Below are 13,839 nucleotides of genomic sequence, written 5' to 3'. Positions count from 1 at the left end.
AATGAGTGAGCTCTAAGAGCCTTCCTAGCTGAAATATATATAATTTTAAGATGTCCTTGACTCTCAGACCAGTATCCATTTCACAAGCCATCATAAATAGTTCTCTGAGACTTCTGACCAAGAGCCAATAACATGACCAACTCTGACGAATCAATGCAGTATCCTCACTGAATATTCCCATAGAATATATAAGATGATATAAGCTCAAATCCCTCCTGAGAACTGATTATTGTGACTCTAGTCATGTCATTAATTTTTGTCTTAATTATCCTAATCTGTAAAATGGAGTTAATAACAGCATCTACCTTCCAGGTTTGTTGTGAAGATAAAATGAGATAATGTTTATGAAATGTTTAGTACGGTACTTGGTCTACACTTAATAAATACTATTTTCTTCTACATGTATATGTGTGTGTGTGTGTGTGTGTGTGTGTGTGTATAATATTTTATTTTGTTCCATTAATGAAATTAAACTACCATGCCACCGTGTAAGTCAGGCACAGTCCACTACAAATTGTTATTTAAAGGGTTACTACTAGACTTATTCTGAAGATAGACCTGGGAATGATACTTACACTAGAAAATTTCTTTCTTTACAGAATGAGAATGGAGGACTGAGAAGTACCAATGAGTAAAGCAGAGATAGGATCTGGATTTGTGGTTTCATTAACAGGAAACTGCCCCATGAGGAAATGCCTTTTATCACTGGAAACTGAATGGATGTCCATCAGTTGGAGAATGGCTGAATAAATTGTGGTATATGAATATTATGGAATATTACTGTTCTGTAAGAAATGACCAACAGGATGATTTCAGAAAGGCCTGGAGAGACTTACATGAACTGATGCTGAGTGAAATGAGCAGGACCAGGAGATCATTATATACTTCAACAACAATACTATATAATGACCAGTTCTGATGGACCAGGCCATCCTCAGCAACGAGATCAAATCATTTCTAATGGAGCAGTAATGAACTGAACCAGCTATGCCCAGAAAAAGAACTCTGGGAGATGACTAAAAACCATTACATTGAATTCCCAATCCCTATATTTATGCACACCTGCATTTTTAATTTCCTTCACAAGCTAATTGTACAATATTTCAGAGTCTGATTCTTTTTGTACAGCAAAATAACGTTTTGGTCATGTATACTTATTGTGTATCTAATTTATATTTTAATATATTTAATATCTACTGATCATCCTGCCATCTAGGGGAGGGTGTGTGGGGGGGGTAAGAGGTAAAAAATTGGAACAAGAGGTTTGGCAATTGTTAATGCTGTAAAGTTACCCATGCATATATCCTGTAAATAAAAGGCTATTAAATTAAAAAAAAAAAAAAGGAAATGCCTTTTATCAATGAAGGTCAGTCAGTACTTTTTCTGCAACTGTTTTAGCGTTACCAAGAACAAAGTTTCTTAAACTATGGGTTGCTACAGTATATGGAGTCACAAAAATGAATGTGGAGGTCATGAAATTATGATTTATTATCAGTGAATGTTTGACTTGTATATCTATATTTAATTGGTGGAAATTTCTTGGTGGAAAAAGGATCTCAAGTGGAAAAAGCTTAAGAAGTCCTAGCATACAAGGAACCTAAGTGACTTGCCTGAGGTTACAAAGTCAGCATTTGTTAAAAGTAGGAAATTAATAAAATAATACTTTTAAACCCTTCCTTAATGGAGGGAGGAAGTAGGTCAATGTGTTCAAGCTTATCATAGTGGCAGCTTATGACATAGTATAGTTGAACAGGCTCATTCTTGAGGCAGAAGATTAAAATTCTAGACAGCTCTGCCATGGACTTGCTATTTAATTTGGGGAAATTATTTCACTTTTTAAAGTATCAGTAATAGAAGACTTTTCAGTTCTTAACATAATTCTATGATTCTAGTGTTAAGATTATAACAATAAATTAAAGAATAATTTCCCTCTCTGCTCTCCCTTAAATCACCTACCATCTGATTTTTTTTTTTTTACAACTGAAATTAGAATTGTGGAACTTGGCACCAAAGAAGAAATATGAGGAAACACTTCTCCCCTATTACTTTGCAGAGGTCAGAGTCCAGGAGTAACTAAATACATATTCTCTAGATGTAACTCACATCCATTACCTAACCCATCGATTCTTTCAAGATGGCATCAGATTTAAAAGTCATTTGACTCCTACCAACTCAGATAAGGATGAATATTTATGTTGCAAGTAACAGAAGTCTTTTACAGAAATACAGCAGTATATATAGCCAAGCTGAGAAAAGTAAAACTATTTAAAATAAGTTCAGGAGAGATACATTCAAAACCAAAACAAGTTCCCGGGAAGAAAAGAACATGCCCATTTTTTCTATCCCTGTCTTTGTGATTCCCCTAAGCTAAACATTTGTCTCTAGAATGACATTTTAGTGTATTCCTGGACCAGTACTATGTCTAGTCATCAGCCTTCAGAATGAGAATGCAATGCTTACTCTCTCCCATACAGACTCGAGAATGACCCTGCAGCAGTTTTACTGTGAAATACTGAATGGTGGTATGGATTGTAATCTTGAACTTCCTTATTTTTAGGAACCACTAGAACTTCTACCATACTGTAGTTCCAAGTAAATGAATGCTTACTGAATTAAAGTAGCCTATAAACTCATAGGTACCAAAATCTCTATTCAACTTCAGAAACAGGACAAGAGTTTTGAGACCAAATAATAGGTCATCTTCTCGGTTTGTTATGGGTCAGAGTTTATTATCTCATAGAAAGCAGAACTGACAAAACTGCTTTAAGTAACAAGATACTAAGCAACTACAAAGATAAACCATGAAATGAAACCTCACAGTGATATGTTCAATGAGAAAAATGAACTTTTGAAAGCATGAGTTAAAAAATCTTTTAGGAACTATTTGATTTCTCCAGGCTCTTACCCAACTATGTGTTAGCATGTAAACTTTGGCTGAGGAAGTGATTTGCTATAAGTTAAAAAAAAAAAAAAAAAAAAGGAAGAAGTGGGTAATTTAGTACATCATGGTGCATCAGGACCTTCCCGTAGAAGTTCTGAAATATTGTGGCATAAATTGTGCCAGAAGGTAGAGAAGGAAGGAAAAAAGGAAATAAGCATTTATTAAGTGCCTATTTTATGTTAGGCATTACGCCGAGTGTTTTCCAAACATTAGCTCTTTTGATCCTCACAACAACCCTTTATATATGAGAAAATTGAGTGTCTGTAGTGTCTAGCAAGTATCTGAAGAGGGATTTGAATTCGCATCTTCCTGATTCACTGTATCACCAGGAAGCCACTACCAAAGACTGTATTAATGAACACAACTTTTTATTAAAAAAAAAAATCTTACAGCCAAATCACTCTGTTTTTCATTAATTACACAATAATAGATCTAGCCCAAGCCTTACTGGATTTTGATAGCTCCAGACCAGAAACCCTGAGTCTTCTCCAGACCCTTTTTATTTTTTATTATTTTTTAATTAATTAATTAATTTTTAAGTAGGCAAACTATATTATCTTTTGCTTCATTTCTTACTAGTCTTAAATGTCTGAATGGGTGTTGCCTCAGACAAATTTAGACCTGAGAAAGACTTCAGCTTAAAAAGGCCAAAGTCTCCAATTTACATCTGGGGTAGGGAGGTCATCTCCAGTTGTCCTAATGTTTATCTTGCACTAGACTCAGATAACTCTGGGGTTAAATGAGCCTGATGACTTTGTACAGCTCTGCTTCACTTAAATCAAATTCACTTGCAAGTCAAGACATCTCCCTGATGATACTGATCATCTTCAAGATCAAAGGATTAACAACATATTTGTTGTAAAATGGAGTATGGGGGTATGGACCTTTGCTATGGAACTTGGAATCCCCTTATAATATTTGTTAAATTGAAGTTTGCCCTACAATCGGAGATGCTCACAAGACTATAAAATATTTTTCTTGTAAAAAAATACTACAAGTTAATATACTCCTAGATAAGCTTTTAAAAGGGAGTCACGTTAATCTCATTTGTATTCATCTATTAACCTTGGTACTTCACCTTTTAATTTCAGATTAGATAATACTAATAAACTGACATTCAATGTTGGCAAACAAACATAATGACTGATATTTTAACCTGAACCTCTCCAGATTCCCACAAAAAGTATGATGGAACTCAAGATGATAGGGCTGGATTTTGAAGAAATGGTTGGTTATGTTAATGGAATTAGCCAGTTAGAAGGAGACAGAGAATTCACTGGGGAGATAGAATAGAGAGTTAGCAAGGATGGCCAGTTGATAAAAGTAGACAGAAAAGAATTTAGTGGGAGTTATGGAAACTATGTGAGTTAAAAGAGGAAAGAGTTTAATGGAAATAGATTTAGTCAAAATGCAATATTAAACGAGCTTAAAATTGAGATAAAACATTGATTTGAATATCAGACTTCCTAGGTTGTATTCTAGTGCTTAGTCCACAGTAAGTGCTTAATGTTTTTGTTTTGTTTTGTTTTTTGAACTAGCCAGAAAAATCTTTGAGGATTTTCTCTAACCTCACAAAATGGATAAGCACCATCACCATATCTATAAAGAATTTACTAGCAACAAAAATTTATTGTTATTCAGTCATTTTTCAATTCTGTCTGACCCTTTGCCACACCATGTGGAATTTTTTTGACAATAATACTGAAGTGATTTGTTATTTCTTTTTTTACAGATGAGGAAACTGAGCCAAATAGGCTTATGGGACTTGTCTAGGGTCCCACAGCTAGTAAGTGACTAAGGATAGATTTGAATTCAGGTCTTCCTAACTTCACAGCTGGTGCTCTGGGCACTGTGCCACCCTACTTAACAATAACTTAGAATCAATATATTGAGGGTTTTTTTAATGTATTCACAAAACAAATAAACAACTAAAAGGCTGTTTTCTGATGTTCTAATTTACCTTGTCCTAGTTTCCATAAATTACTCAGAAATATATTTTTTCTCGATGTAAATAATAAGGAAACAATTTTTCCATTTGCCAATAATAACAGTTCAAGACATTAAACTAGGATTTCATGGAGAAGAGAAAGAGGAGAAAAAGTAGAAGAGAGGAGGGGAAAGAAGGAGAGAAGGGAAAGGAAAAAGGAGAGGAGAGGTAAAAGAACAGCTATTTTTAAAAAATACAAAACACTTCAAAGGTAATATCAAGGAAATTTCCATTGATCTGAATAATAAATAGCCTAAGTAATGATAACATACAAGCTTTGTTCACTACTTCAAATGCAAGGATAGTCAATTTTTTCATGCCTTAATAGAGTTCATATGGCACTATTCATCTTTTGTCTAGACAGTATACACACAGCATCTCTCCAAATGTCTGTTTAAATATGTGTCACATGGTATGGTACTAGCCTGTTACCCTTTCTCCTTTTTTTACATTCTAATCTATTTTTTTCTTTTGTTTTTAAATAGCAGAGATTTGAGATCATCACCCTTCTGCCAAGTAGAGAGTAAGTAGAGAGGCTGGATCATCAGAAGAAAAAGCAATAAGGATAAAAGGATTGTTCATTGTATTTTTAAAGAAGCAATGTTTACTGAACTAGAACTTCGCTGGTGGTAATTTAAAAATTCTTTTCTAAATGTTCAATGATAATATTTTGTCTTTACATAATTCCATTTCCCTGAGGAGCCCCTGAGGAGTTTTAATAGTATATTAAATTATAGCTGGATTATGGTTAGCCAAGGGCCACATTGACTCATTCACTGCTGAATGCAATTTATAGTACCGCTTTCCAGCATCCATATATCTCAACCATCTTTCCTTTATAAGTATTTTTATTCCTTTACAGAATGAAAACAATAATAATCTATTTCAAAGCTCTATTTTCACTTGCTACTATCAAAGTAATGGACTTACTATCAAAGTCCATTACTGTGACCCAGAATGGATCATGGATTTAAAATTGAAATGACTCTACCCCTCCCTAGGAAAAATTACATAATGTTATTTGGAGGCTAACAAACTTCATTTGATCATTAAGCATCCAAGAAAAAGAACAGATTTCCATTCTCTTCCAAATGTCCAGACTATCTGGATTTGTTCAGCTCAACTTCACTACATTATTATTGTCTTGGCATTCAAGTTGCAAGAAAAGTTTTACTTCTCTACTCTAACATGTAGTAGTAAAAGGAAAGAATCCTAACCTCTGTCTCAAGAATAAATACCCTGATTCTTTCCCCTTGGGGTCCCTGCATCGGTGTCTTAGGTCCCATGTACAGGTTCTAGCCTGTTATCCTTGCAGCTGCTTCTACCTTGAACCCTTTGATTAAAAGGTGAGCCCTTTAGTTAACAGGTCCTCACTTGGTGGCAGAGCCTCGTCCACCCTCTGGTATCGGCTAACATCCTGACGTACTGAAGGTAGCGATCGCAATGGCTGGTGGCCGTTGGCTTGAGAACCTAGGATTAAAGGTAAAAAGTTATCTGGGTATTAACTTTTCCTTTCAATGCTAAAATATCAGGTAAAATGTACCTGATTTTTTTTTCTTCTCTAATTTTATCTCCTAGGTAGAAACTTGGGTAAATACACCTGCATGCTTATTAAGCAAAAGTGACATTACCCAGACATGCACATGCGCCACCTCCCATCACCCCAATGTAGGTCTTCATCCCAACACTTTAAGAAGGTTTAAAATCTAACACAGAATGGAAAAAGGACTGAGTCGAATAATTTAGGTAGGAATCAAATAAACTTCAGTAGAAGCAATCTTCCTAGAATAAGAATTTGCTATTTTAGACATCTTTGACTTTGTTAACCTATGAATAATAAAATATTTAGAAATGCCCTATTCTACTACATGCTACTATATGGCCTATCTCCTATATAGCATATTCACTTTGGAAAAGCCAAATTTTTATCTGCAAACTTAGGTCTTAAACTGCCTTTTGAGCAACATGCTAGCATTATTTATTCTTTAAGTGTAATCATGCTCAGCAATCCGGCTGACATTTCTTGTGCTGCAGGTGGCAAGAAACAGGGAAATATTTTATGCAAAGCACATGTTTAGGCTTTCATTTCCAAGGCCACATTTTTACAAAGATAGAACTTCATGGTTCTTGAAAGGTTCTGAGGACTAATTACACGGTTATTGTAACCAGGCTGTTTGTTGCAGATTAAGCCCTCCCTTCCCCACAATATATTTTCTTCTTCCTAATTAAAGCCATTGCATATCATAGGTCTTAGTGGAGTTCTGTTATGACTTATGAATTTCCTTTGACAGGCTAAAAAATTCCTAATAATTTGGGGGAAATTTCACTATATATAGCCACCATGTATTTAAAAGCCTCCTTGTAGTATAGAGGTAACTGGATTCTCACTAGTGGCCCATGAGCTCTTTCCAGTTCTACCAAGTTAGAAGGCAAGAGACTGTACACCTGCCAGTTCAGTTCAGAGAGATTTATCATTGACTGGTCACATGATGATAAATTGTGTCCAAGACAACTTATGGGGATTATTTATTAAAGTGTGTGGGAAAGGAGAAAGGAAGTAATGATGGTAAATCTTTTTCACTGAAACCTCACAAATCTGAAGAACTGTACTGAAATAAATACTATACTGTTTTAGTAACTCCTCTAGAACACCAATAGCCTTTTAAACTCAGCAATAAGCAAAATTGCAAGTTTTGGATTGGGTTTATATCAATGACAGCTTTACTAATTACTCAGTAGTTCCACTAACACCATTTGAAAATCATTTCTCTCTGGTTTTACCCATTAAGGTTACCTCCAGTAGCTCCTTCAGCTTGAGCTGCGGCCCCTTCACAAGCGTTTTGAGCATCCCCAGCATCTTCTTCGTGGGCCTGGCTCTCTGCCGTAGCCTGAAGACTATTCCTCCTCTGCCAGATCTCGCCCATCTCCTCTCCATCAGCCAACGCAGGCCCATCTGCCACCTGTCCCTCCTCCTGACCGCTGGGTACCCTTACCATGGGCAAAGACCCAGGGGTGCACACGGAGTCCTGAGACCCTGCAGCAGTGGCACCATGGGCAGGTTCTGAAGCACAAGCCCCCTCCTCTTCCTCCTGAGACGAAAAAGCTGGAGTTTCAGGAAACCGGGCACTCTCCAGAGAGGAGCAGCGGGTATCCACCGAAGACAGCTGCGTGGTAACACTCTCGTTGCAGGAACTATCGGCCCCTTCGGCGTCGCTCTCCCCCTCGGGCCTGGTGCTGGCTTCGCTGACGCTCTCGGTCCGGGCGGGGTCACTGGGTTCTGTCTCAGATGATACCTGGGAAGGCTCAGACCCTTGGTCAATCGACTCAGTTTCACTAATGGCCCTTCTGCTTTCCCCAGGCAGATCCAAATTTCCCATGTCTGCCTCGCTGGTAGGGGGGTCACCCTCTTGAGAGTCACCCAATTCACCATTGCCTTGCTCTTCACTTGGCTGAGGTTCCTGGCCATTTTCTCGTTCGGCAGCTGCATCTGAAACTGAGGAACTGTCAGGGACCTCCGCAAGTTCCTCCTCCTGCTTATTCTCCACAGAAGCGGCTTCAGTTGCTGGGGGTTCCTCCCCCTCAGCGGGGCTGGATTCTGGCTTTGCCGGACTTGCCGAGTTCCCCTCCTCAGTCCGTGAAGCACTACTGAACATCACTAGCCCCCCTTCCTCTTCCAAGGAAGAGGGATAACCTAGATCTTGCTGAAACTCATGATCCTCCTCATCAGAGTCAATGTGAAGCATGGCATTGAGTCTGGTATCGGTGGGGAAGCTGCTCCTCAGCTTGGGAGAAGCTCCCAGGGACCTCTCAGCACAGGCGGATGTCCCCGGCCTGGAATGACCATTGTGCTCAATGGCATCCAGATAATCGTTCAGCGAATCCTGCCGTCCTCTGGGAGGGGAGGTCCTGGAAGAACTAGAAGTGAGGTCCTCAGGGTCTATTTCCATAGTAGAGCTAGTCCTAAAGGAATGCTTGGGAGTGCCATCACTTTCCTCAGAAACTGGACCATTAGAAACTGCAGGGGAGTCGTGATGTGCCCCCGGCATATCCTCATCATCAGAGGGACTCCCCAGGTCTCCGTTCACAGAATTTACTCCAAGGATGGTACCAACTGCTTCTGGGGAAGCATCTAAATAGAAACACAACATTTGGAAAGTAAATATATAGAATTAGTTTTCCCTAATCACAGGGCATGTCAACAGAACTCAAGTAACTTTGATTGCATTTGATTTAATTAAAGAAACAATGGAGAAGAAAAGGTTTATCTACACACCCACAAATCCTTTTCCCATTGACTTTCATTAAAATTTCATGATCAATTTGTTTTTCCCCTTAATTTGCACTACAGAGTTAAAAAATCTACTCTAGATCAATAGTAAAAGATATAACAACATCTTTGTCTCTTAATGAATACAGTGTGTAAGATTTCCTAGTATGCTCCTTAGTACAACAGGAAGACTGCAAAAGAAACTCCCAAAGCAGCCCTTTTAGCACTTGGGAATCTATGAAAAGTAGAGGCAGTACACATAGCAATGGTAAAAAATTTGGGAGCAGCTAGTTGGTATAGTGGATAGAACACTATCCCTGAAGTCAGGAGGACCTGAGTTCGAATATGAGTTCAGACACTTAACATTTCCTGGCTATGTGACCCTGGGCAAGTCACTTAATCTCAACTGCCTCAGAAAAAATAAATAAATAAATAAATTTTGGGCTAACTTTATAACTTATAAGTCTTCTGACTTATAGATTTAATCTTACTCAAGAGAAGATTAAATAGTCATAAAAATTTAATTTTTCTTACCATGTACATTAGCCATATAAGTTGATTTGACTATCTTATAGGGAACTCATCTCATCATTAATGAGTTTCCTACATAATAAACTTACTTAGTATACATCAAGTCAATTTAAAAAGTCAATTTAAAATGACAGCTGATATTTGGTATTTGGAATATAAATGAAAAAATTACATCCTGGTTTCAGAAGACAGACATGACCCAGATACTTTTGTGAAATGGATTTTAATATTTGTCTTGGGATTGTCGGTAGTTAATTTCTTCTGACAGCTCCCTTTCTTTGATGGAACTGCACACAGACAAAAGGATACTTTAAAGAAACTCGTTTCCTCTAATAGCCATTTACTCACACAGATACCTCACCTTCATGAATAGAAGATGTAATCTCAACTTTGAATTGGAGATACCCACTCACATGGTCAGCTGGGAGCCTTCTGCCAAGGTTGTAGCTGAGCATTTGATCACTGCAAACAAAACCAAAAAAGAAACAAATGGTGTTTTCCAGGATTTTTTACTCTCCTTCTATAAATCATTCCTCAAATACTATAATATTTAGCCCAAGTTTCCCCATGATTTTGGGAGCCAAGTATTCATAAATCAAAGGCTCAAAAACTGCTATATACTATCATTTTTTATGGGTTAGCACTAAAACCAAAGACAGGTCATTCTGTGGACAAGAGAAATTGTTAACAAAAATAGAAAATACAACATAATAAAATACAAATACAATACAAATAGAAAATAAAACATAGCATGAATATTTCCTTAGAAAGGTATTTCCTTAAAATAGATTATTTCCTATTGCTAGTATTGTTAAGGTCTTTTGAAAGTCACTGGATGCAAAACTGTCAAGGTTTTAGTTTTTTTTAGTATATTATGGAACAAGAATGTACCCAGCTAATATCACTTTAATACTCCATATATTAAATAAGGAAAAAAAGCTTAAAAAATGATTATATCTCATGTTGTACCATCTGGATGGGAGAATGGAAAGATCACTGGACTAGGAGCCAGAAAATTTGTCATGAACAAATTTGAGGACCATAGGAAAAATCCCTTACTTAACTTATCAATCTACCAACCAACCAACCAAGAATTTACTAAGCACTAGGTACTGTGCTAAGCATTAGGAATAGAAATACATAAGGACAAAAACTCTCATGGGGCTTACATTTTAATGGGGAAAACAAGTATAAATGCAGTGTGTTCCAAAAGTCTTACTGAGTGTTAGTAGCTTTTTTACTTTTAATTTTAAAGTTTAAAATTGCAAAAAAGACTTTCTGGACACCCTGTAAAAGTATATACAGATAAACACAATGTAAATAAATACAAAACCATTAACAAAAAGGTAGTTTAGTAGGGAAAGCATTAACAACTTTTATTTATCATCTGCAAAATAAGAAGGTTAGCCTCAATATTATCTTCTACTTCTGTGATTCTTCAACACCCAAATCCAATATATTCATAAAGTCTTTGTTACAAGTAGGTAACTTTTATTTTAGACCCCGTTTATTTTTAAGTAAAAAACTCTAGTCCTACCAAATCATAACCATTTCTGCTCTCATACTGCCCTCTAATGGATAGTGGTAAAGAGGAAAAAAATGAATAAATACATATCATTTGGTTTGCATTAAGGTTACCTAAAACTAATTAATGAAAATTTTAAATGTTTCTTAAAGTCTTTTTCCTTGTATAGAACATTAGTTAACAATAACGATGGGCATTTATTTAACTTTATTAATCATTTCATTTGTTCTTTATAAATTTCATTAATATAGTGACCATTTGTATTTTACAGGTGAGAAAACTGAAATATACATATACACATGGGAGAAAGAGAGAGAGAGATAGACAGAAAATAAAAGTTTCATTTATTGATTATAGAGTGCCAAGTTGGAAAGGGAGGCAGGGATATGGGGAGTGCTACAATAGAGAATTCTTGTTGGTTAGAGTCTAGGTCAGGATCGTAAAAAGTCTTCCTATCTCTGACCTCTATATTAACCTTCATATTATTCATAGGGAGGTTTGGTTACAAAATACATAAAAAGAATAATAATAATAGCATTTATACAACATGTTAAGATTTGCAAATTGCTTTACAAAGGTTATCTCATTTGATGCTCACACCAACCTTGGGAGATTTAAATTTAAATTAAGGCAAACAAAGGCTAAGTGATATTTTCAGGGACACACACCCCGTAATGGTCTGAGGCCACATTTGAACCCAGCTCTTGACTTCAGTACTGCCACTATCACATGAAGTCATGGTCTCACACCATCTCAGAAACAAAGAAGCTCTCATTGTAAACAGGGGGCTTCAGAATGATTACATTTTCTTTTTACTTAAGCAAAGAGAACCTGTTGAGTTCTCTATTGAGAATTTGTTCAGTTCACCAATTTATGATTCATAGTTTAATTTCACACATTTAATTTTTAAATTTAATTTATATATATGTATATATATGTGTATGTATATGTGTGTGTGTGTGTAAAATTTAAGAACTCCTTTCTACTATCCTCCACTCAAACTCTTCCCTTGCCTAAGATGATTAAAATACCTTCATTTTTTTCTGAGTAATTTAATCATTTTATTAATAAGGCCAGAACATTATTAATAAATGAATGGTCATTTGGCCATTTCTCTTAAACCAAAGACAGTACATTTATTTTTGTTAAAAGGAAAATTATCTGGTCTCAAAGAGAAGCGATATAAAACATGCTGGCACCAAATTGAGTCTCTCTTTGATATAATCTGAAGAATATAATGCACTGAAAAGGGAAAGCTTTAGAGAAAAATTGAGTAGCAGCCTGAATCATTTTGTTTAGGGAAACAAAAAAAGAGTTCTCTGTTTTAGAAATATATAAATTTGAGAAGTTATCCTTGACATTAAAATTTCATCAATTTAGAATTTATGACAATATAAACAAAAGTTTATTTGTCATCATTACAAGTCTCAAATGCAGTTATAGAGCATGAGAGTCTGAGGATGTCTATGAAGTGGGAAAGTGAGTTTTTTGAAAAGACATCAGTACTTACTTCCATCATCTAGTAGGATCATTGATCTAGACGTATGAGGAACCCACAGAAGCCATTTAGGCCAATCTCTTTATTTTACAGTTGAAGAAACTGAGGTCCAGGAAGGTTAGACCTTGCCTGAACTACTGAAATAGTTTTTTTTCTCCTTGATTTCCCCCCTTTGTGTCTTCTCAAATTCATTCTATAAGCTTTTGATCAGGCTATCTACTTGAATCACTACTCTTCAAAATCCTTCAATGGGTCTCTATTGACTGCAAAATACAATCTGAATTCCACTGATTGATGAAATTGAGAAATCAACTCTATGAGACTTGACATACTTATAGCTTTGCCAAACCCAAGAAAACCATTATAAGATGTGGCATTGGCAATGGAGTGAATGACCAAGGACAACATGTAGTAGAAATAGGGGATCAGTTAGAAAAATGTGAAAACGTGGGTGAACCTTTCTCAAATTGTTGTTCAAGAATGTAAGGGTTACTGACTTTCTATTCCAATTGTATCCCTGTCCATCCTCTCTAGTCCTGGGTGCTCCTTCTTACATCCCCAGCAACTGAATCAGGAGGAGTTGGCTCCTGATAGTCACTTTCAGTAGCATTACTCAGTAATCTCTTCTCTTCTGAAATTCGTTCTCATATGCTAACTTTTTAGAATTTAGTGTAGTCATCAATGAGCCTCCCAGTCAGTCTGCCTTATTTCTCAAGCAGTTCAATTTCTGTTATTATGTCTTCTCCAAACCGAGCCCTGCTCTCACAAAGCATGGTATAGCAGAAACAGCAGTGATTCTGGAGTCAGAGCACAGGATTTCAATTCCTCCTATGTGTGCGGCAAAGTCAAAACCTTCCTGTATCTCAGTTTCCTTTGCTGTAAAATAAGATTGATCTAGATGGCTTCTGCGGTACCTCATGAGTCCAGATCAATGGCTTCATACTATAATAGGACTTTAATTTAAACACTGATATCCTCTCAAACAACTCAGTCTCCCAGTTCATGACATCCTCAATTCTCTTGATGTATAACTTAATTCAATCTCAGCTACACACCAGTCATTCTTTATATTTTATATTAGCTCATTGTT

General features: G+C 36.3%; 1 protein-coding gene across 3 annotated transcripts in view; it reads right to left on the bottom strand.

The window, feature by feature from the left end:
* HECW2 (HECT, C2 and WW domain containing E3 ubiquitin protein ligase 2) overlaps positions 1–13,839 on the bottom strand; it is a 369,280-nt gene that overhangs the window by 120,476 nt on the left and 234,965 nt on the right. For 2 of the 3 annotated variants that reach the window (XM_031960289.1, XM_031960291.1), the window contains 3 exons: positions 10,088–10,188; positions 7,723–9,057; positions 6,303–6,398 (listed from right to left, as the gene is read on the bottom strand). In XM_031960289.1, coding sequence (XP_031816149.1) covers positions 6,303–6,398; positions 7,723–9,057; positions 10,088–10,188 — 1,532 coding nt within the window. The remainder of the gene's footprint in view (positions 1–6,302; positions 6,399–7,722; positions 9,058–10,087; positions 10,189–13,839) is intronic. The other variant, XM_031960290.1, reaches the window with a different exon arrangement.

This window comes from Sarcophilus harrisii, chromosome 3, assembly GCF_902635505.1.
Source record: "Sarcophilus harrisii chromosome 3, mSarHar1.11, whole genome shotgun sequence".
NCBI classification, from domain to species: Eukaryota; Metazoa; Chordata; class Mammalia; order Dasyuromorphia; family Dasyuridae; genus Sarcophilus; species Sarcophilus harrisii.
This window is presented reverse-complemented; position numbering and strand designations above follow the sequence as displayed.